Below are 22,619 nucleotides of genomic sequence, written 5' to 3' on the forward strand. Positions count from 1 at the left end.
TTGTGCTGACCGCAAAGTTATCTTCCCTATCCTCGTTCTGTTCAGCTAGTCGGGCCTCACTTTGCTAAATCTGTTTCATCTCTATGTTTGTGTTTTCATCTTACTCACAGTCATTATATGTGGGGGGCTGCCTTTTCCTTTGGGGAATTTCTCTGAGGCAAGGTAGGCTTATTTTTCTATCTTCAGGATTAGCAAGTTTCTCAGGCTGTGACGAGGCGCCTAGGTTCTGGTCAGGAGCGCTCCACGGCTACCTTTAGTGTGGTTTGATAGGCTTAGGGATTGCGGTCTGCAGAGTTCCCACGTCTCATAGCTCGTTCTATTATTTTGGGTTATTGTCAGTTCACTGTATGTGCTCTGACCTCCATGTCCATTGTGATTCTGAATTGCCTTTCATAACACGTGGCGCTGTGTGGTGTTGTGTTCTGTGGAGCATGGTGCTGTGTGGTGTTGTGTTCTGTGGAGCGTGGTGCTGTGGGGTGTGGAGCGTGGTGCTGTGTGGTGTTCTGTGGAGCGCAGTGCTGTGGAGCGTGGAATGTGGTGTGGAGCGTGGCACTGTGTGCTGTGGAGTGTAATGCTGTGTGCTGTGGAGCGTGGCGCTGTGTGGTGTTGTGTTCTGTGGAGCATGGTGCTGTGTGGTGTTGTGTTCTGTGGAGCGTGGTGCTGTGGGGTGTGGAGCTTGGAATGTGGTGTGGAGCGTGGCACTGTGTGCTGTGGAGTGTAATGCTGTGTGCTGTGGAGCGTGGCACTGTATGGTGTGGAGTGTGGCGCTGTGTGCTGTGCAGTGTGAAGCTGTGTGCAGTGGAGCGTGGCGCTGTATGGTGTGGAGTGTGGTGCGGTGGAATGTGGTGTGGACCGTCGCTCTGTGTGCTGTTGAGCGTGGCGCTGGGAGCTGTGGAGCGTGGCGCTGTGTGCTCTGGAGTGTGGTGTGGAGCGTGGCTCTGTGTGGTGTGGAGCGTGGAACTCTGTTGTGGAGTGTGGCGCTGTGTGAAGCGTGGTGTTGTGTGGAGCATGGTGCTGTGTCCTGTGGTGCTGTAGAGCGTGGCGCTGTATGGTGTGGCACTGTGTGGAGTGGAGCGTGGTGCTGTGTGGTGTGGAACGTGCTGCTGTGTGGTGTGAAGCGTGGTGCTGAGTGGTGTTCTGTGGAGCGTGGCGCTGTGTGGGGTTGTGTTCTGTAGAGTGTGGTGCTGTGGAGTGTGGCCCTGTGTGGTGTGGAGCGTGGTGCTGTGTGGTGTTCTGTGGAGCGTGGCGCTGTGTCCTGTGGCGCTATGTCCTGTGGAGCGTGGCGCTGTGTGTTGTGTTCTGTGGAGCGTGGTGCTGTGCAGCGTGGCGCTGTGTGGTGTTGTGTTCTGTGGAGTGTGGTGCTGTGGAGCGTGGTGGGGTGTGGTGTTGTGTTCTGTGGAGCGTGGTGCTGTGTGGTGTTGTGTTCTGTGGAGCGTGGCGCTGTGTGGTGTTGTGTTCTGTGGAGCGTGGTGCTGTGTGGTGTTGTGGAGGTGGCGCTGTGTGGTGTTGTGTTCTGTGGAGCGTGGTGATGTGTGGTGTTGTGTTCTGTGGAGCGTGGTGATGTGTGGTGTTGTGTTCTGTGGAGCATGGTGCTGTGGAGCGTGGCGCTGTGTGGTGTTGTGTTCTGTGGAGCGTGGTGATGTGTGGTGTTGTGTTCTGTGGAGCATGGTGCTGTGGAGCGTGGCGCTGTGTGGTGTTGTGTTCTGTGGAGCGTGGTGATGTGTGGTGTTGTGTTCTGTGGAGCATGGTGCTGTGGAGCGTGGCGCTATGTGGTGTTGTGTGTCATGATCCCAATGGCAGGGGATCACAAAAGGACAAGCACAAAAAACAAAACAAGCTCTAGGGTGATGGAAACTGAGCTGACCGCGATCCTGAACCTAAACACACAACTAGCTGTAGCCGGGGAACGTGCCTACGATGATTCCTAGACGTCTCGCGCCAGCCGAAGGACTAACTTTCCCTATTAGAAGAAACACAGACCTCTCTTGCCTCCAGAGAAACACCCCACAGAAATAGCAGCCCCCCACATGTAATGACGGTGAAATGAGAGGAAAGCACATACGTAGTTATGAAAACAGATTCAGCAAAATGAGGCCCGCTAAAGCTAGATAGCAGAGGATACAAAAGTGAACTGCGCGGTCAGCGAAAAACCCTACAAAAAACCATCCTGAAATTACTTGAACTCATGTGCCAACTCATGGAACATGAGGAGTAATATCAGCCCACTAGAGCAACCAGCAAAAAGGAATCACATATCTGCAAGCTGGACTAAGACAAAAATTAAGCAAAACGTGGAACAGGAAAATCAAAAACTTAGCTTGTCCTGAAGAATACAGAAGCGGGAAGCAGAGGTAACAATACACACTGATTACATTGATAGCCGGCGAGGAAATGACAAGAAAGCCAGGTTAAATAGGAAACTCCCATATCCTGATAGAACAGGTGGACACCAGAGACCGCAGAGAACACAAGTCACCCAGTACCATCTGTAACCACCAGAGGGAGCCCAAAAACAGAATCCACAACAGTACCCCCTCCTTGAGGAGGGGTCACCAAACCCTCACGAGAACCACCAGGGCGACCAGGATGAGCCCTATGAAATGCACGGACCAAATCAGCAGCATGAACATCAGAGGCAACCACCCAAGAATTATCCTCCTGACCATAACCCTTCCACTTGACCAAATATTGGAGTTTCCGTCTGGAAACACGAGAATCCAAGATCTTCTCCACAACATACCCCAATTCTCCCTCCACCAGCACCGGAGCAGGAGGCTCAAGCGAAGGAACAACAGGTACCTCATACTTCCGCAACAACGACCGATGGAACACATTATGAATAGCAAACGATGCCGGGAGATCCAAACGAAACGACACAGGGTTAAGAATTTCCAAGATCCTATAGGGACCGATGAACCGAGGCTTGAACTTAGGAGAAGAGACCTTCATAGGAACAAAACGAGAAGACAACCACACCAAGTCCCCAACACGAAGTCGAGGACCCACGCGGCGACGGCGATTAGCAAACTGCTGAGCCCTCTCCTGGGACAACTTCAAATTGTCCACCACATGACTCCAAATCTGATGCAACCTATCCACCACCATGTCCACTCCAGGACAATCAGAAGGCTCCACCTGACCAGAGGAAAAACGAGGATGAAACCCCGAATTACAAAAGAAAGGAGAAACCAAGGTAGCAGAACTAGCCCGATTATTAAGGGCAAATTCGGCAAGCGGCAAAAAGGTAACCCAGTCATCTTGATCAGCAGAAACAAAACACCTTAAATAAGTTTCCAAGGTCTGATTAGTTCGTTCCGTCTGGCCATTCGTCTGAGGATGGAATGCAGACGAAAAGGACAAATCAATGCCCATCTTAGCACAGAACGTCCGCCAAAATCTAGACACAAACTGGGATCCCCTGTCAGAAACGATGTTCTCCGGAATCCCATGCAAACGAACCACGTTCTGAAAAAACAGAGGGACCAACTCAGAGGAGGAAGTTAACTTAGGCAAGGGTACCAGATGAACCATCTTAGAAAAGCGGTCACACACAACCCAGATGACGGACATTTTTTGAGAGACAGGGAGATCCGAAATAAAGTCCATGGAAATGTGCGTCCAAGGCCTCTTCGGGATAGACAAAGGTGACAACAATCCACTGGCCCGAGAACAGCAAGGCTTAGCCCGAGCGCAAACTTCACAAGACTGCACAAAAGAACGCACATCCCTCGACAAGGAAGGCCACCAAAAAGACCTGGCCACCAAGTCTCTAGTACCAAATATTCCAGGATGACCTGCCAACGCAGAAGAATGGACCTCGGAGATGACTCTACTGGTCCAATTATCCGGAACAAACAGTCTTTCAGGCGGACAACGATCAGGTTTATCCGCCTGAAACTCCTGCAAAGCACGTCGCAAGTCTGGGGAGACAGCCGACAAAATCACCCCATCCCTAAGGATACCAGTGGGCTCAGAATTTCCAGGGGAGTCAGCCACAAAACTCCTAGAAAGAGCATCTGCCTTCACATTCTTTGAACCTGGCAGGTATGAAACCACAAAATCGAAACGGGAGAAAAACAGTGACCAACGAGCCTGTCTAGGATTCAGACGCCTGGCAGACTCAAGGTAAATCAGATTTTTGTGATCAGTCAAGACCACCACACGATGTCTAGCACCCTCAAGCCAATGACGCCACTCCTCAAATGCCCACTTCATGGCCAAAAGCTCCCGATTACCAACATCATAATTCCGCTCAGTGGGCGAAAACTTTCTAGAAAAGAACGCACATGGCTTCATCACTGAGCAATCGGAGCTTCTCTGTGACAAAACCGCCCCCGCTCCAATCTCGGAAGCATCAACCTCAACCTGAAAAGGAAGCGAAACATCTGGCTGACGCAACACAGGAGCAGAAGAAAACCGGCGCTTAAGTTCCTGAAAGGCCTCCACAGCCGCAGGAGACCAATCAGCAACATCAGCACCCTTCTTAGTCAAATCCGTCAAAGGCTTAACAACACTAGAAAAATTAGTCATGAAACGACGATAAAAATTAGCAAAGCCCAAGAACTTCTGTAGACTCTTAAGAGATGTAGGCTGCGTCCAGTCACAAATAGCCTGAACCTTGACGGGATCCATCTCAATAGTAGAAGGGGAAAAAATATACCCCAAAAAAGAAATCTTCTGGACTCCAAAGAGACACTTTGAACCTTTTACAAACAAAGAATTGGCCCGCAAGACCTGAAACACCTTCCTGACCTGCTGAACATGGGACTCCCAGTCATCCGAAAAAACCAAAACATCATCCAAATACACAATCATAAATTTATCCAGATATTCACGGAAAATATCGTGCATAAAGGACTGGTAGACAGAAGGAGCATTAGAAAGTCCAAAAGGCATCACCAAATACTCAAAATGGCCCTCAGGCGTATTAAATGCGGTTTTCCACTCATCACCCTGCTTTATCCGCACAAGATTATACGCACCCCGAAGATCAATCTTAGTGAACCATTTAGCCCCCTTAATGCGAGCGAACAAATCAGTCAACAATGGCAAAGGATACTGATATTTAACTGTAATCTTATTCAAAAGACGGTAATCTATACAAGGCCTCAAGGAACCATCTTTTTTGGCCACGAAAAAAAACCTGCTCCCAAAGGGGACGAAGATGGACGGATATGTCCCTTTTCCAAGGACTCCTTAACATAATCCCGCATAGCAGTATGCTCTGGCACTGACAGATTGAACAAACGACCTTTAGGAAATTTACTGCCAGGAATCAAATCTATAGCACAATCGCAATCCCTGTGAGGAGGAAGCGAATTGAGCTTAGGCTCCTCAAAAACATCCCGATAATCAGACAAAAATACAGGAACCTCAGAAGGAGTAGATGAAGCGATAGAAATCGGAGGTGCATCATCATGAACCCCCTGACATCCCCAGCTTAACACAGACATCGTTTTCCAGTCCAAGACTGGGTTATGAGTTTGTAACCATGGCAGACCAAGCACTAAGACATCATGTAAATTATACAGTACCAGGAAGCGAATCACCTCCTGATGAACGGGAGTCATACGCATGGTCACTTGTGTCCAGTACTGAGGTTTATTCATAGCCAAAGGTGTAGAGTCAATTCCTTTCAAAGGAATAGGGACTTCCAGAGGCTCCAGACTAAACCCACAGCGGTTGGCAAATGACCAATCCATAAGACTCAGGGCAGCGCCTGAATCCACATAGGCATCGACGGAAATGGCTGATAATGAACAAATCAGAGTCACAGACAGAATGAACTTAGACTGTAAAGTACTAATGGCAACAGACTTATCAACCTTTTTTGTGCGTTTAGAGCATGCTGATATAACATGAGCTCAATCACCACAATAAAAACACAACCCATTTTTCCGCCTATAGTTTTGCCGTTCACTTCTGGACTGAATTCTATCACATTGCATTGTCTCAGGTGCCTGTTCAGAAGACACCGCCAAATGGTGCACAGGTTTGCGCTCCCGTAAACGCCGATCAATCTGAATAGCCATAGTCATAGACTCATTCAGACCTGTAGGCGCAGGGAACCCCACCATAACATCTTTAATGGCCTCAGAAAGGCCATCTCTGAATCTTGCAGCCAGGGCACACTCATTCCACTGAGTAAGCACCGACCATTTCCGAAATTTCTGACAATATATTTCTGCTTCATCTTGCCCCTGAGAGAGAGCCAATAAAGCTTTTTCAGCCTGAATCTCTAGGTTAGGTTCCTCATAGAGCAAACCCAATGCCAGAAAAAACGCATCCACATTGAGCAACGCAGGATCCCCTGGTGCCAATGCAAATGCCCAATTCTGAGGGTCACCCCGCAGGAAAGATATAACAATCTTGACTTGCTGAGCAGGGTCTCCAGAAGAGCGAGATTTCAAAGAAAGAAACAACTTGCAATTGTTCCTAAAATTCAGAAAACTAGATCTATCTCCAGAAAAAAACTCTGGGATAGGAATTCTAGGTTCAGACATAGGAGCATGTACAACAAAATCTTGTATATTTTGAACCTTAGCAGCAAGATTATTCAGGCTGGAAGCCAAAGTCTGGACGTCCATGATAAACAGCTGAGGTCATAGCCATTCAAGGATTAAGAGGAGGTAAGACACAGCCAGGCTGCAATTAAGGCTAGGCAGCAAACTCTGAGGGAAAAAAAAAACAAAAAAACTTCCTCAGACTACTTTTCCTCCTACTTCAGCCAATACGATTACCACTTTTTAGGCCGGCTATACTGTCATGATCCCAATGGCAGGGGATCACAAAAGGACAAGCACAAAAAACAAAACAAGCTCTAGGGTGATGGAAACTGAGCTGACCGCGATCCTGAACCTAAACACACAACTAGCTGTAGCCGGGGAATGTGCCTACGATGATTCCTAGACGTCTTGCGAGGAAAATCAAAAACTTAGCTTGTCCTGAAGAATACAGAAGCGGGAAGCAGAGGTAACAAGACACACTGATGACATTGATAGCCGGCGAGGAAATGACAAGAAAGCCAGGTTAAATAGGAAACTCCCATATCCTGATAGAACAGGTGGACACCAGAGACCGCAGAGAACACAAGTCACCCAGTACCATCTGTAACCACCAGAGGGAGCCCAAAAATAGAATCCACAACAGTTGTGTTCTGTGGAGCGTGGTGCTGTGGAGCATGGTGCTGTGTCCTGTCGCGCTGTGTCCTGTGGCGCTATGTCCTGTGGACCGTGGCGTTGTGTGGTGTTGTGTTCTGTGACGCGTGGTGCTGTGGAGCGTGGCACTGTGTGGTGCGGAGTGTGGTGCTGTGGAGCGTGGTGCAGTGTCCTGTGGCGCTGTGTGGTGTTGTGCTCTGTGGAGCGTGGTGTTGTGTTCTGTGGAGAGTGGTGCGACGCTGTGTGGTGCTGTGTGGTGTGGCGCTGTGTCCTGTGACGCTATGTCCTGTGGTGCGACGCTGTGTGGTGTGATGCTGTGTGGTGTGGCGCTGTGTGGTGTGGCGCTTTGTGGTGTGATGTGACGCTGTGTCCTGTGACTTTATGTCCTGTGGTGCGACGCTGTGTGGCGCTGTGTCCTGTGACGCTATGTCCTGTGGTGCGACGCTGTGTGGTGTGGTGCTGTGTCCTGAGGCGCTGTGTGGTGTGGCGCTATGTCCTGTGGCGCTGTATGGTGTGGTGCTGTGTCCTGTAACACTGTGTGGTGTGGTGCTGTGTCCTGTAGCAGTGTGGTGTGGCGCTGTGTCCTGTGGCGCTGTGTGGTGTGGCGCTGTGTCCTGTGGCGCTGTGTGGTGTGGCGCTGTGTGGTGTGACGCTGTGTCCTGTGACGCTATGTCCTGTGGTGCGACGCTGTGTGGCGCTGTGTCCTGTGGTTCGACGCTGTGTGGTGTGGCGCTGTGTCCTGTGGCGCTGTGTCCTTTGGCGCTGTGTGGTGTGGCGCTGTGTGGTGTGACGCTGTGTCCTGTGACGCTATGTCCTGTGGTGCGACGCTGTGTGGCGCTGTGTCCTGTGGTTCGACGCTGTGTGGTGTGGCGCTGTGTAGTGTGGCGCTGTGTGGTGTGACGCTGTGTGGTGTGGCGCTGTGTGGTGTGTCGCTGTGTCCTGTGACGCTATGTCCTGTGGTGCGACGCTGTGTGGCGCTGTGTCCTGTGACGCTATGTCCTGTGGTTCGACGCTGTGTGGTGTGGCGCTGTGTGGTGTGTCGCTGTGTCCTGTGACGCTATGTCCTGTGGTTCGACGCTGTGTGGTGTGGCGCTGTGTGGTGTGGCGCTGTGTGGTGTGGCGCTGTGTGGTGTGGCGCTGTGTGGTGTGGTGCTGTGTCCTGTGGAGCACTTACCTGTCGGTGCCTCACACCTCTTCACCCCCCACCCGAGAGCTCCATCCCCGCTGTGGACCCCGGAGCCCTCAGTATTTCTCCGTCCACCTGAGGATGACCCCGGTCCCTACACGCGGCTCCGCACGGCGCTGCTACTGCTCTCTGGTGTCTGCAGCACTCACCCTCTATGCAGCAGACCCGCCACAGTCCGGAGTGGGTGAGGTCCCCCTTGGTCTTCTTGGCTTGGCTTTGGGGGTCTTCCGTGGTCACGTTGGTCCCGTTGCAGATGTGCGCTCGGGAGTACAGCCAGTAGTCCGTCCCGATGGCGATGGTCATAAGGCTGAAGGCTGCGAAAGCCCCGACAGTGGTCAGTAGCATCTGCACCCCGCGGTCACACCACGCCATGGTGCCTCATACTCCGCGCAGGGTGGGTGAGGCTGCAGACAAAGGACTCCGGGCAGGGGAGCAGCGGGCACCGGAGCAGCGGGCAGGGGAGCAGCGGGCAGGGGGGCAGCGGGCAGGGGGACACAGGTGCGCGCTCCGGGAAGGAAGGAGCCCCCTAATGTCACTGATCAGGGCGCGGGGCTCCCATCTCCCACCAGGACCCTCCTCCTCCTGCCACCACCACCAATCAGCGAGGGTTCTGCAAAAAGGCATGTGGGGCTCTGACTGCCCGAGACCCCCAGGGAGAACAAGAGACGAAAACAAGCCGCCCCCCTCCAATGTTACATGATAGCACTGATGATGGCAGAGCAGCTCCACGTGTGGTCAGAAGATGCTGGGGAGGGTACAGTGCACCCCCCAATATGCACCCCCAATGTGCACCCCCCAACGTGCTCCCCTCAGTGTGTACCCCCCCAATGTGCTCCCCTGGATGTGTAACCCCCCAATGTGCTCCCATGGATGTGTCACCCCCAATGTGCTCCCATGGATGTGTCACCCCCCAATGTGCTCCCCTGGATGTGTAACCCCCCCAATGTGCTCCCCTGGATGTGTCACCCCCCAATGTGCTCCCCTGGATGTGTAACCCCCCAATGTGCTCCCCTGAATGTGTAACCCCCCAATGTGCTTCCATGGATGTGTAACCCCCCCAATGTGCTCCCCTGGATGTGCAACCCCCCAATGTGCTCCCCTGGATGTGTAACCCCCCCAATGTGCTCCCCTGGATGTGTAAACCCCCAATGTGCTCCCCTGGATGTGTAACCCCCCCAATGTGCTCCCCTGGATGTGTAACCCACCCCCAATGTGCTCCCATGGATGTGTAACCCCCCAATGTGCTCCCCTGGATGTGTAACCCACCCCCAATGTGCTCCCATGGATGTGTAACCCCCCAATGTGCTCCCCTGGATGTGTAACTACCCAATGTGCTCCCATGGATGTGTAACCCCCAATGTGCTCCCCTGGATGTGTAACCCCCCAATGTGCTCCCCTGGATGCGTAACCCCCCAATGTGCTCCCATGGATGTGTAACCCCCCAATGTGCTCCCATGGATGTGTAACCCCCAATGTGCTCCCCTGGATGTGTAACCCCCAAATGTGCTCCCATGGATGTGTAACCCCCCCCCCCCCAATGTGCTCCCATGGATGTGTAACCCCCCCAATGTGCTCCCCTGGATGTGTAACCCCCAATATGCTCCCCTGGATGCGTAACCCCCCAATGTGCTCCCATGGATGTGTAACCCCCCAATGTGCTCCCCTGGATGTGTCACCCCCCAATGTGCTCCCCTGGATGTGTAACCCCCCAATGTGCTCCCCTGGATGTGTAACCCCCCAATGTGCTCCCCTGGATGTGTAACCCCCCAATGTGCTCCCCTGGATGTGTAACCCCCCCAATGTGCTCCCCTGGATGTGTAACCCCCCCAATGTGCTCCCCTGGATGTGTACCCCCCCCCCCCAATGTGCTCCCATGGATGTGTAACCCCCCAATGTGCTCCCATGGATGTGTAACCCCCCAATGTGCTCCCCTGGATGTGTAACCCCCCAATGTGCTTCCATGGATGTGTAACCCCCCCCAATGTGCTTCCATGGATGTGTAACCCCCCCCCCCCAATGTGCTCCCCTGGATGTGTAACCCCCCCAATGTGCTCCCCTGGATGTGTAACCCCCCCAATGTGCTCCCCTGGATGTGTAACCCCCCCCCCCCAATGTGCTCCCATGGATGTGTAACCCCCCAATGTGCTCCCCTGGATGTGTAACCCCCCAATGTGCTCCCATGGATATGTAACCCCCCCAATGTGCTCCCATGGATGTGTAACCCCCCCCCCAATGTGCTCCCATGGATGTGTAACCCCCCCAATGTGCTCCCCTGGATGTGTAACCCCCAATGTGCTCCCCTGGATGTGTAACCCCCCAATGTGCTCCCCTGGATGCGTAACCCCCCAATGTGCTCCCATGGATGTGTAACCCCCAATGTGCTCCCATGGATGTGTAACCCCCCCCCCCCCCCAATGTGCTCCCATGGATGTGTAACCCCCCCAATGTGCTCCCCTGGATGTGTAACCCCCAATATGCTCCCCTGGATGCGTAACCCCCCAATGTGCTCCCATGGATGTGTAACCCCCCAATGTGCTCCCCTGGATGTGTCACCCCCCAATGTGCTCCCCTGGATGTGTAACCCCCCAATGTGCTCCCCTGGATGTGTAACCCCCCAATGTGCTCCCCTGGATGTGTAACCCCCCAATGTGCTCCCCTGGATGTGTAACCCCCCCAATGTGCTCCCCTGGATGTGTAACCCCCCCAATGTGCTCCCCTGGATGTGTACCCCCCCCCCAATGTGCTCCCATGGATGTGTAACCCCCCAATGTGCTCCCATGGATGTGTAACCCCCCAATGTGCTCCCCTGGATGTGTAACCCCCCAATGTGCTTCCATGGATGTGTAACCCCCCCCAATGTGCTTCCATGGATGTGTAACCCCCCCCCCCCAATGTGCTCCCCTGGATGTGTAACCCCCCCAATGTGCTCCCCTGGATGTGTAACCCCCCCAATGTGCTCCCCTGGATGTGTAACCCCCCCCCCCCAATGTGCTCCCATGGATGTGTAACCCCCCAATGTGCTCCCCTGGATGTGTAACCCCCCAATGTGCTCCCATGGATATGTAACCCCCCCCAATGTGCTCCCATGGATGTGTAACCCCCCCCCCAATGTGCTCCCATGGATGTGTAACCCCCCCAATGTGCTCCCCTGGATGTGTCACCCCCCAATGTGCTCCCCTGGATGCGTAACCCCCCAATGTGCTCCCCTGGATGCGTAACCCCCAATGTGCTCCCATGGATGTGTAACCCCCAATGTGCTCCCCTGGATGCGTAACCCCCCAATGTGCTCCCATGGATGTGTAACCCCCCCAATGTGCTCCTATGGATGTGTAACCCCCAATGTGCTCCCATGGATGTGTAACCCCCCAATGTGCTCCCATGGATGTGTAACCCCCAATGTGCTCCCCTGGATGTGTAACCCCCCAATGTGCTCCCCTGGATGCGTAACCCCCCAATGTGCTCCCATGGATGTGTAACCCCCAATGTGCTCCCATGGATGTGTAACCCCCCCAATGTGCTCCCATGGATGTGTAACCCCCAATGTGCTCCCCTGGATGTGTAACCCCCCAATGTGCTCCCCTGGATGCGTAACCCCCCAATGTGCTCCCATGGATGTGTAACCCCCAATGTGCTCCCCTGGATGTGTAACCCCCCCAATGTGCTCCCCTGGATGTGTAACCCCCCCAATGTGCTCTCCTGGATGTGTAACCCCCCCCCCCCCCAATGTGCTCCCATGGATGTGTAACCCCCCAATGTGCTCCCATGGATGTGTAACCCCCCAATGTGCTCCCCTGGATGTGTAACCCCCCAATGTGCTTCCATGGATGTGTAACCCCCCCCAATGTGCTTCCATGGATGTGTAACCCCCCCAATGTGCTCCCCTGGATGTGTAACCCCCCCAATGTGCTCCCCTGGATGTGTAACCCCCCCCCCCATGTGCTCCCATGGATGTGTAACCCCCCCCAATGTGCTCCCCTGAATGTGTAACCCCCCCAATGTGCTCCCCTGGATGTGTAACCCCTCCAATGTGCTCCCCTGGATGTGTAACCCCCCCCCCCCCAATGTGCTCCCATGGATATGTAACCCCCAATGTGCTCCCATGGATCTGTAACCCCTCCCAATGTGCTCCCATGGATGTGTAACCCCCCCAATGTGTCACCCCCCAATGTGCTCCCCTGGATGCGTAACCCCCCAATGTGCTCCCATGGATGTGTAACCCCCAATGTGCTCCCCTGGATGCGTAACCCCCCAATGTGCTCCCATGGATGTGTAACCCCCCCAATGTGCTCCTATGGATGTGTAACCCCCCCAATGTGCTCCCCTGGATGTGTAACCCCCCAATGTGCTCCCCTGGATGTGTAACCCCCCAATGTGCTCCCATGGATGTGTAACCCCCAATGTGCTCCCATGGATGTGTAACCCCCCCAATTTGCTCCCCTGGATGTGTAACCCCCAATGTGCTCCCATGGATGTGTAACCCCCCAATGTGCTCCCATGGATGTGTAACCCCCAATGTGCTCCCCTGGATGCGTAATCCCCCAATGTGCTCCCCTGGATGCGTAACCCCCCAATGTGCTCCCATGGATGCGTAACCCCCCAATGTGCTCACCTGGATATGTAACCCCCCAATGTGCTCCCATGGATGTGTAACCCCCCCAATGTGCTCCCATGGATGTGTAACCCCCCCAATGTGCTCCCCTGGATGTGTAACCCCCCAATGTGCTCCCCTGGATGTGTAACCCCCCAATGTGCTCACCTGGATATGTAACCCCCCAATGTGCTCCCATGGATGTGTAACCCCCCCAATGTGCTCCCATGGATGCGTAACCCCCCAATGTGCTCACCTGGATATGTAACCCCCCAATGTGCTCCCATGGATGTGTAACCCCCCCAATGTGCTCCCATGGATGTGTAACCCCCCAATGTGCTCCCCTGGATGTGTAACCCCCCAATGTGCTTCCATGGATGTGTAACCCCCAATGTGCTCCCATGGATGTGTAACCCCCCCCCCCCAATGTGCTCCCATGGATGTGTAACCCCCCCAATGTGCTCCCCTGGATGTGTAACCCCCAATGTGCTCCCCTGGATGTGTAATCCCCCAATGTGCTCCCCTGGATGCGTAACCCCCCAATGTGCTCCCATGGATGTGTAACCCCCAATGTGCTCCCCTGGATGCGTAACCCCCCAATGTGCTCCCATGGATGTGTAACCTCCCAATGTGCTCCCCTGGATGTGTAACCCCCCAATGTGCTCCCCTGGATGTGTAACCCCCCAATGTGCTCCCATGGATGTGTAACCCCCCCCAATGTGCTCCCCTGGATGTGTAACCCCCCAATGTGCTCCCCTGGATGTGTAACCCCCCAATGTGCTCCCATGGATGTGTAACCCCCAATGTGCTCCCATGGATATGTACCCCCTCATCCCCCCCAATGTGCTCCCCTGGATGTGTAATCCCCCAATGCGCTCCCCTGGATGTGTAACTACCCAATGTGCTCCCATGGATGTGTAACCCCCAATGTGCTCCCCTGGATGTGTAACCCCCCCCCCCCAATGTGCTCCCCTGGATGTGTAACCCCCAATGTGCTCCCCTGGATGTGTAACCCCCCAATGTGCTCCCCTGGATGTGTAACCCCCCCAATGTGCTCCCATGGATGTGTAACCCCCAATGTGCTCCCATGGATTTGTAACCCCCAATGTGCTCCCATGGATGTGTAACCCCCCAATGTGCTCCCCTGGATGTGTAACCCCCCAATGTGCTCCCCTGGATGTGTAACCCCCCAATGTGCTCCCATGGATGTGTAACCCCCCAATGTGCTCCCCTTGATGTGTAACCCCCAATGTGCTCCCCTGGATGTGTAACCCCCCAATGTGCTCCCATGGATGTGTAACCCCCCAATGTGCTCCCCTGGATGTGTAACCCCCAATGTGCTCCCCTGGATGTGTAACCCCAAATGTGGTCCCATGGATGTGTAACCCCCAATGTGCTCCCATGGATTTGTAACCCCCAATGTGCTCCCATGGATGTGTAACCCCCCCAATGTGCTCCCCTTGATGTGTAACCCCCAATGTGCTCCCCTGTATGTGTAACCCCCCCAATGTGCTCCCCTGGATGTGTAACCCCCCAATGTGCTCCCCTGGATGTGTAACCCCCCAATGTGCTCCCATGGATGTGTAACCCCCCAATGTGCTCCCCTTGATGTGTAACCCCCAATGTGCTCCCCTGGATGTGTAACCCCCAATGTGCTCCCATGGATGTGTAACCCCCAATGTGCTCCCCTGGATGTGTAACCCCCCAATGTGCTCCCCTTGATGTGTAACCCCCAATGTGCTCCCCTGGATGTGTAACCCCCAATGTGCTCCCATGGATGTGTAACCCCCAATGTGCTCCCATGGATGTGTAACCCCCAATGTGCTCCCCTGGATGTGTAACCCCCAATGTGCTCCCCTGGATGTGTAACCCCCAATGTGCTCCCCTGGATGTGTAACCCCCCAATGTGCTCCCCTGGATGTGTAACCCCCCAATGTGCTCCCATGGATGTGTAACCCCCCAATGTGCTCCCCTGGATGTGTAACTCCCCAATGTGCACCCATGGATGTGTAACCCCCGACTGTACTCCTACTGTCTGTGCCCCTTGACTGTGCTTCCCCTCACTGTACCCCCCTGACTGTACTCTACTCCCCCTCACTGTGCACCCCCTGACTGTACTCCCTCTAACTGTGCATCTTCTAACTGTGACCCCCTGAATGTGCTTTCACTGACTGTGCACCCTCTTAACTGTGCTCCCAGTCTTTTACAGAGAATATAGGGGGTATCATTATGTAGTATAAGGGGCTGGTTATATTTTAATGACAGTAAACCTGACAGATTAGGGGTCGACCCATTGCTTCCTCCTCCTCCCTCTTTAACCCATTCATTGCTGGAAAGAAATAGAGAAGTAGCTGATGAGCGAATAGAGCAAAGAAAGCCCCCACCATTGTCAGCAGTAAAGAGCGAGGATGGGGGTTATACTGATGTCTGGTGGGGGTTATACTGATGTCTTTTGGGGGTTATACTGATGTTTGGGGGGCAGCATCTGGTGGGGGTTATACTGTGGGGGGCAACATCAGATGGGGGTTATACTGATGTTGGGGGGCAGCATCTGGTGGGGGTTATACTGATGTCTGGTGGGGGTTATACTGCTGTTCAGGGAGTCTCTGATGTAGTGTGCGATGTTATGCAGGCAGGAATTGGTTAGATATCTGAAAGTAGGGAGACCCCCCCATCATACTGGTTCTGGGCAGAGGACCCCTCTTAATCATGGAGAAGCTGGAATTACTGGGCGCACAATTAGGAGATCAAGCTTTGGTTACATCACTCCCACTATCATTCAGGCACACATAGTGTTGCAAACTTGTAGGACCCCCATTATTCAGTGCGACCCCTACTAAGTCCTGTCAGGTGGTCTTCTGCCCGTGGCCCCTGCCGGCGCTGTACATGAGGGTGACACCAGATGACGTCTGCTCCTCGCTCCGGCAGGCTGACATTTAAGATTTCCTCTGGATTCTATTAAAAAGCAGTTGTGTTAGAGAACGTGACCCCGGGGGGCCACAGAGGCTCTGATCGCTGTGTATACACCCCTGAGCAGACATGTCAGTGCAGACCCCTGTCATCATGACTGACATGTAATAGGACGTGATGGAAGGTTCCTGCAGACCCCAGTGCACAAAGCTGGTGATCTGCTCTAAGGCACAAGCCCAAGCGGAGTGGAGCGGCCGAGTCCCGGGACCTAGGACCCGTGTTCCTTCACTGCCAGCCTCAGGGGTCTCCACCACTTCTGTGAAGTCCAAGTTCTGGGACCTACGACCCGTGTTTCTTCACCGCCATCCCCATGAGTCTCCACCATTCCTTTGATGTCGGAGTCATGGGACCTAGACCTGTGTTCCGTGTTCCTCCGCTGCCTCCCCTAGGGGTCTCCACCACTCCTGTGATGTCCGAGTCATGGGACATAGGACCCCGTATTCCTCCGTAGTTGTCCCCAGAGGTCTCCAGCACTCCTGTGATGTCCGAGTCCTGGGACCTAGGACGCGTGTTCCTTCATAGCCGCCACCAGGGGTCTCCACCACTCCTGATGTCCAAGTGCAATGCCCGCCAGGGCCGTGGGGTACCCGGTACCGGGTCCGGTATTCACAGTGGGATGTCACGGTGGCGACCTGGTCCATGGCCCTGGGCGCCCATGTAAAAGGGAAATTGAATAAAGTTTATGTTCATGACGCCACCTGTGGTATTCGATCAGTGAGGACCGATGCTGCTTTAAGGGGTCCTCTGGGGTGATGTTATGGCAGCTAGATGGTATAACTTCCCACAGGTGAAGTATATCCCCAGGGCTCCCGGTGTGTAGATGGAAGATAGTGAATAGTGCAGTAAAGAACGAGGACACAGGTTTGCAGTCTCTTTACCTGGTTTACTGTAGCTTCAAGCAGCCACAGTCCAGGGCACCACATAACAGGACAGGCAGGATCCAGCCGGCTTGAAAGCGAATTCAGAGTCCCCTTTACCAGGTGGAGTTAAAAGCCTTCCTCATAGCGCAGTGGTGTTGCAGTCCCTTACTGCCTATGGCTTCTGATAAGGTCTTCACAGTTCTCTCTGTCCTCCATAAAGGTGGGACATAAACCAGTATGGCAGGTGACTCGAGCCTTTTTACAAGATCTCTATCATGACCCGGGCTCTATCTGTCACTGTGCCTCCTGGGTATTTGGGCGGACAGGTGACGTGTAATCCAGCTGTCCTACTGGTTTCTGCTGTCTGTCTGAGAGTCCCTCACAACCTCTGTGTTCCGGTTACAGGTAATCTGCGCCAACCAGGGAGGTAGCTAATTCACTGCTCTGCTCCACTGGTGTCCCTCTCCTGTGCTTCGCTCTCCCACACGCTCACTACAATCTGTTCGGCTTTCGGTATTATCTCTGTCCAGGAGCTGCAGCACTTTCTCGTGGCTGCACGGCTCCTCATACGTTCTTCCTGCCTCAGACTGCTCCAGTCTGCTCTCCGGCACTATCTGACAAACTTTCCCTCCAAACTACAATATATCTCTATATGCAGGGGAGTCACCTAAAAATAGGATCAAAAGCTCCCCCTTGTGGCTTGGAGTGTGAACATGTTGCATGTTTGTGTTTGGTGAGAGTTATCCTTCATCGCTTCCAAGCGTGACATCACTCTCCCCGTGAGGAAAGCAATGCCACTGTGATGACCAGGACCCTGGGGCGTCACACAAGTCCTGGGACCTAGGCCCCGTGTTCCTTCATAGTCGCCCCCAGGTGTCTCCATCACTCCTGTGAAGTACAAGTCCTGGGACCTAGGACCTGTGTTCCTCCACCGCCTCCCCAGGGGTCTCCACCAGTCCTGTGATGTCCGAGTCATGGGACGTAGGACCCGTATTCCTCCATAGTTGCCCCCAGAGGTCTCCAACACTCCTGTGATGTCTGAGTCCTGGGACTTAGGACCCGCATTCCCCTGTAGCCGCCATCAGGCGTCTCCACCACTCCTGTGATGTCTGAGTCCTGGGACCTAAGACCCGTGTTCCTCCACCGCCTCCCCCAAGGGGTCTCCACCACTCCTGTAATGTCCGAGTCCTGTGACCCGTGTTCCTCCATAGCCGCCACCCGGGGTCTCCACCAATTCTGGGATGTCCAAGTCCTGGGACATAGGACCTGTGAACCTCTGTAGCCACCCCCCAGGAGTCTCCACCACTCCTGTGATGTTATTTTACACGGTGATGGTGGTTGCCAGCATTTACCATTCCTGAACCTTGCAAAAGGCAAGAACGGAACAACTGATCCCATGTTCTCCGCAGAGAGCACACGGTGCCCACCTCTCCTAATTTATGCCTGTGTCCCTCCTACACCACTAGTTTTCATTTTTCTTTCCTTTTGTATCATTAATTCCATAGGGCCCTCTTTCCTGCTTTCCCTCTATACTTCAACTCTCATTTCATTCCTTTTCTCCATTAATTTCCATCATTTTTGTTTTTCCGTTCTTCTCTTCTTCCTTCTTTCTCTTATTCAATCCTCTTCTTCCATCCTTATTTTCTCTTCTTCCTTCTTTCAAATGTTCTCCTTTCCTTCTTCCTTTATTCCTTTCTTTCCTGCCTTCCCTTTTTTGCAACTTTCCTTAATCTCACGCGATTTTTTCCTTTATTCTCCTACATTCATTACGTTCCTCCATTCCACTCATCTCCTTAATTCAGTTACTTCCTCCTTCTTTCTTCCTTCTTTTCTTTCATTCTTCTTTAACTTGGTTTCCTTCTATCTTTTTCCCTTGCTTCATTAATCTTATTATCCTCTTTTCTTCTTATTTCCTTCACTTTTTGCATCCTTAGTGCTTTTTACTTCCATCCAACTGTGTGTTTCCTTCCTTTCTTGCTTTATCAATTTATTATCTGCTGTATTTTTTTATTTATTCATCCTTCCTTACCTCTATTACTTACTATTTATTTTATCCTGCCATTTTCTCTTTTTCTTTACTTCCGTTCTTTCCTTCCATTCCTCTCTTTCCATCCTTTCTTCCTTCCCTCTTTCTCTTTTCCTTACTTCAGTCTCTTTCCTTCCTTTTATTCCTTCCTCCTTTCTTTATTTCCTTTTATTTTTCCTTTCTTTCTTCTTTGCCTCTTTCCCTCTTCCTTCCCTCATCTTTCCTTCGATACTTCTTTTCTCCCTTCTTCTTTTTGTTCCCTCCCTCTTTAATTCCATCCTTCCCCCTTTGTATCCTAGATTTCCTTTGGCCCTTCCTTCCCTCTTTATGTCCTGCCTTGCATCCCTATTTCCTTTCTTTATCTCTGTTCTTTCCTATTTCCCTCCATCCTTCCTTCTCTGTATTCTCCCTCCTTTCTTTATCTCTGCTCTTCCTTTATTCCCTCTTTTTCTCCCTCCTTCCTTCTCTGCATTTTCCCCTCCTTTCTATATTTCTGCTCTTCCTGTCTTCCCTCTTTTCCTCCCTCTTTCCTTCTCTGTATTTTCCCTCCTTTCTTTATCTCTGCTCTTCCTTTCTCCCCCATTTTTCTCCCTCCTTCCTTCCCTGTATTTCCCCTCCTTTATCTCAGCGCTTCCTTTCTTCCCTCCCTCCATTCTGCTCTGTATTTTCCCTGCTTTCTTTATCTCTGCTCTTCCTTCCCTCTTTCACTCTCTCCTTCCTTCTCTGTATTTTCCCTCCTGTCTTTATCTCTGCTCTTCCTTTCTGCCCTCTCTCCCTCCTTCTCGGTATTCTCTCCCTTTCTTTATCTCTGCTCTACCTTCCTTCTCTGTATTTTCCCTCCTTTCTTTATCTCTTATCTTCCTTTCTTCCCTCTTTCCTTTCCTGTATTTCCCTCCTTTCTTTATCCCTGTTCTTCCTTTTTCCCCCCATTTTTCTCCCTCCTCCCTTCCCTGTATTTCCCCTCCTTTATCTCTGTGCTTCCCTTCTTCCCTCCCTCCTTCCGTCTCTGTATTTTCCTTGCTTTCTTTAGCTCTGTTCTTCCTTTCTTCCCTTTTTCACTCTCTCCTTCCTTCTCTGTATTTTCCCCCCTGTCTTTATCTCTGCTCTTCCTTTCTTCCCTCTTTCCCTCTCTCCTTCCTTCTCTGTATTCTCACTCATTTCTTTATCTCTGCTCTTCCTTCCTTCTCTGTATTTTCCCTCCTTTCTTTATCTCTGCTCTTCCCTTCTTCCCTCCTTCCTTCTCTGTTTTTCCCTCCTTTCTTTATCTCTGCTCTTCCTTTCTTCCCTCTTTCCCTCCCTTCTACCTTCTCTGTATTCTCCCTCCTTTCTTTATCTCTGCTCTTCCTTTCTTCCCTCTTTCCCTCCCTCTTTCCTTCACTGTATTTTCCCTTCTTACTTTATCTCTGTTCTTTCTTTTTGTCCCCATTTTTCTCCCTCTTTCCTTCCCTGTATTTCCCCTCCTTTATCTCTGCACTTCCTTTCTTGCCTCCCTCCTTCCTTCTCTGTATTCTCCCTCCTTTCTCTATCTCGGCTCTTCCTTCTCTGTTTTCCCTTCTTTCTTTATCTCTGCTCTCCCTTTCTTCCTTTTTTCCCTCCCTCCTTCCTTCTCCTTGTTTTTCCCTCCTTTCTTTATTTCTGCTCTTCCTTTCTTCCCTCTTTCCCTCCCTCTTTCCTTCTCTGAATTTTCCCTCCTTTCTTTATCTCTGATCTTTCATTTTTCCCCATTTTTCTCCCTCTTTCCTTCCCTGTATTTCCCCTCCTTTATCTATGTGCTTCCTTTCTTCCCTCCCTCCGTCCTTCTCTGTATTTTCCCTGCTTTCTTTATCTCTGCTCTTCCTTTCTTCCTTCTTTCCCTCCCTCCTTCCTTCTCTTTGTTTTTCCCTCCTTTCTTTATTTCTGCTCTTTCTTTCTTCCCTCTTTTCATCCCTCTTTCTTTCTCTGTATTTTCCATCCTTTCTTTATCTCTGCTCTTCCTTTCTTCCCTTTTTCCCTCCCTCCTTCCTTCCCTGTATTTCCCCTCCTTTATCTCTGTGCTTCCTTTCTTCCCTCCCTCCTTCCTTCTCTGTATTTTCCCTGCTTTCTTTATCTCTGCTCTTCCTTTCTTCCTTCTTTCCCTCCCTCCTTCCTTCTCTTTGTTTTCCCTCCTTTCTTTATTTCTGCTCTTTCTTTCTTCCCTCTTTTCATCCTCCTTCCTTCTCTGTATTCTCCCTTCTTTCTATATCTCTGCTCTTCCTTTCTTCTGTAACACCCCAGGTAACCAGATGTTACAGTGGCATTGCTTTCCTCTCGGGGAGGGTGATGCCATGCTTGGAAGCAAGGAAGAATCCCTTTAACAGGTAACAAGTACATGCAACACTGTTCTGACTCCAGGCCAGAAGGGGGAGCTCGAGACCCGGATTCAGGGGAACTTCCCTATATATTCTGGCTGGAGGAGGAGTTAGATGGAGTCTGTCAGAAACAGAAGGAGAGAGGAGTCAGACAGAGAGAGTCTGAGGAGTTTAATAATAATAAATAATAATAATAATTTTATTTATATAGCGCCAACATATTCCGCAGCGCTTTACAAATTATAGAGGGGACTTGTACAGACAATAGACATTACAGCATAACAGAAATCACAGTTCAAAATAGATACCAAGAGGAGTGAGGGCCCTGCTCGCAAGCTTACAATCTATAGGGGATAATCATTTATAAAAACACCTTCCTTCTTATCGGGCGCTATGAAACCTGTCAATCAAAGGAGAGGAGGTGGAGACTGAGAGAAATCAAGCAGGTGGGGAGGAGTATATAAAGGACTGGCTGCACCGTGAAGCACCGAGGAGTGGGACTTAGTTTGAACAGTCATCATGTACGGACAGAGACCCTTTACATAATAATTAAAAACGTTTATTCCCACCTTATGTGTTATGTGAGGCCGTTCTCCTTCCTTCACTATTGAGTTCTCTGTGTGCATTCAGGAGAGGGTTGTTAGTCATTTATCAGGCTAGGCTTGCTTCCCATGGCAGGGACAGAGCGCCGGCTGCCCTCCCGCACCCAAGGCAAGGACAGAGCGCCGGCTGCCCTCCCGCGCCCAAGGCAAGGACAGAGCGCCGGCTGCCCTCCCGCGCCCAAGGCAAGGACAGAGCGCCGGCTGCCCTCCCGCGCCCAAGGCAAGGACAGAGCGCCGGCTGCCCTCCCGCGCCCAAGGCAAGGACAGAGCGCCGGCTGCCCTCCCGCGCCCAAGGCAAGGACAGAGCGCCGGCTGCCCTCCCGCGCCCAAGGCAAGGACAGAGCGCCGGCTGCCCTCCCGCGCCCAAGGCAAGGACAGAGCGCCGGCTGCCCTCCCGCACCCAAGGCAAGGACAGAGCGCCGGCTGCCCTCCCGCACCCAAGGCAAGGACAGAGCGCCGGCTGCCCTCCCGCGCCCAAGGCAAGGACAGAGCGCCGGCTGCCTTCCCGCACCCAAGGCAAGGACAGAGCACCGGCTGCCTTCCCGCACCCAAGGCAAGGACAGAGCACCGGCTGCCCTCCCGCGCCCAAGGCAAGGACAGAGCGCCGGCTGCCTTCCCGCACCCAAGGCAAGGACAGAGCGCCGGCTGCCCTCCCGCACCCAAGGCAAGGACAGAGCGCCGGCTGCCCTCCCGCGCCCAAGGGATGGACAGAGCACCGGATGCCCTCCCGCGCCTAAGGCAAGGACAGAGCGCCGGATGCCCTCTCGCCCCAAGGCAAGGACAGAATGCCGGATGCCCTCCCGCGCCCAAGGCAAGGACAGAGCGCTGGCGGGCCTCCCGCGCCCAAGGCAAGGACAGAGCACCGGCTGCCTTCCCGCACCCAAGGCAAGGACAGAGCGCCGG

At 52.6% G+C, this 22,619-nt stretch overlaps 1 protein-coding gene across 1 annotated transcript in view; it reads right to left on the reverse strand.

Annotated features, from left to right (window-relative positions):
• The window catches only part of CACNG4 (calcium voltage-gated channel auxiliary subunit gamma 4), a 39,405-nt gene extending 30,492 nt beyond the window's left edge, over positions 1 to 8,913 (reverse strand). The window contains exon 1 of the mRNA XM_069749177.1: positions 8,493 to 8,913. Within this exon, the coding sequence (XP_069605278.1) occupies positions 8,493 to 8,715 (223 nt within the window). The 5' untranslated portion in view covers positions 8,716 to 8,913. The remainder of the gene's footprint in view (positions 1 to 8,492) is intronic.
• Positions 8,914 to 22,619: the final 13,706 nt, after the last annotated feature.

Source organism: Ranitomeya imitator, chromosome 2 (assembly GCF_032444005.1).
Source record: "Ranitomeya imitator isolate aRanImi1 chromosome 2, aRanImi1.pri, whole genome shotgun sequence".
Lineage (NCBI taxonomy): Eukaryota > Metazoa > Chordata > Amphibia > Anura > Dendrobatidae > Ranitomeya > Ranitomeya imitator.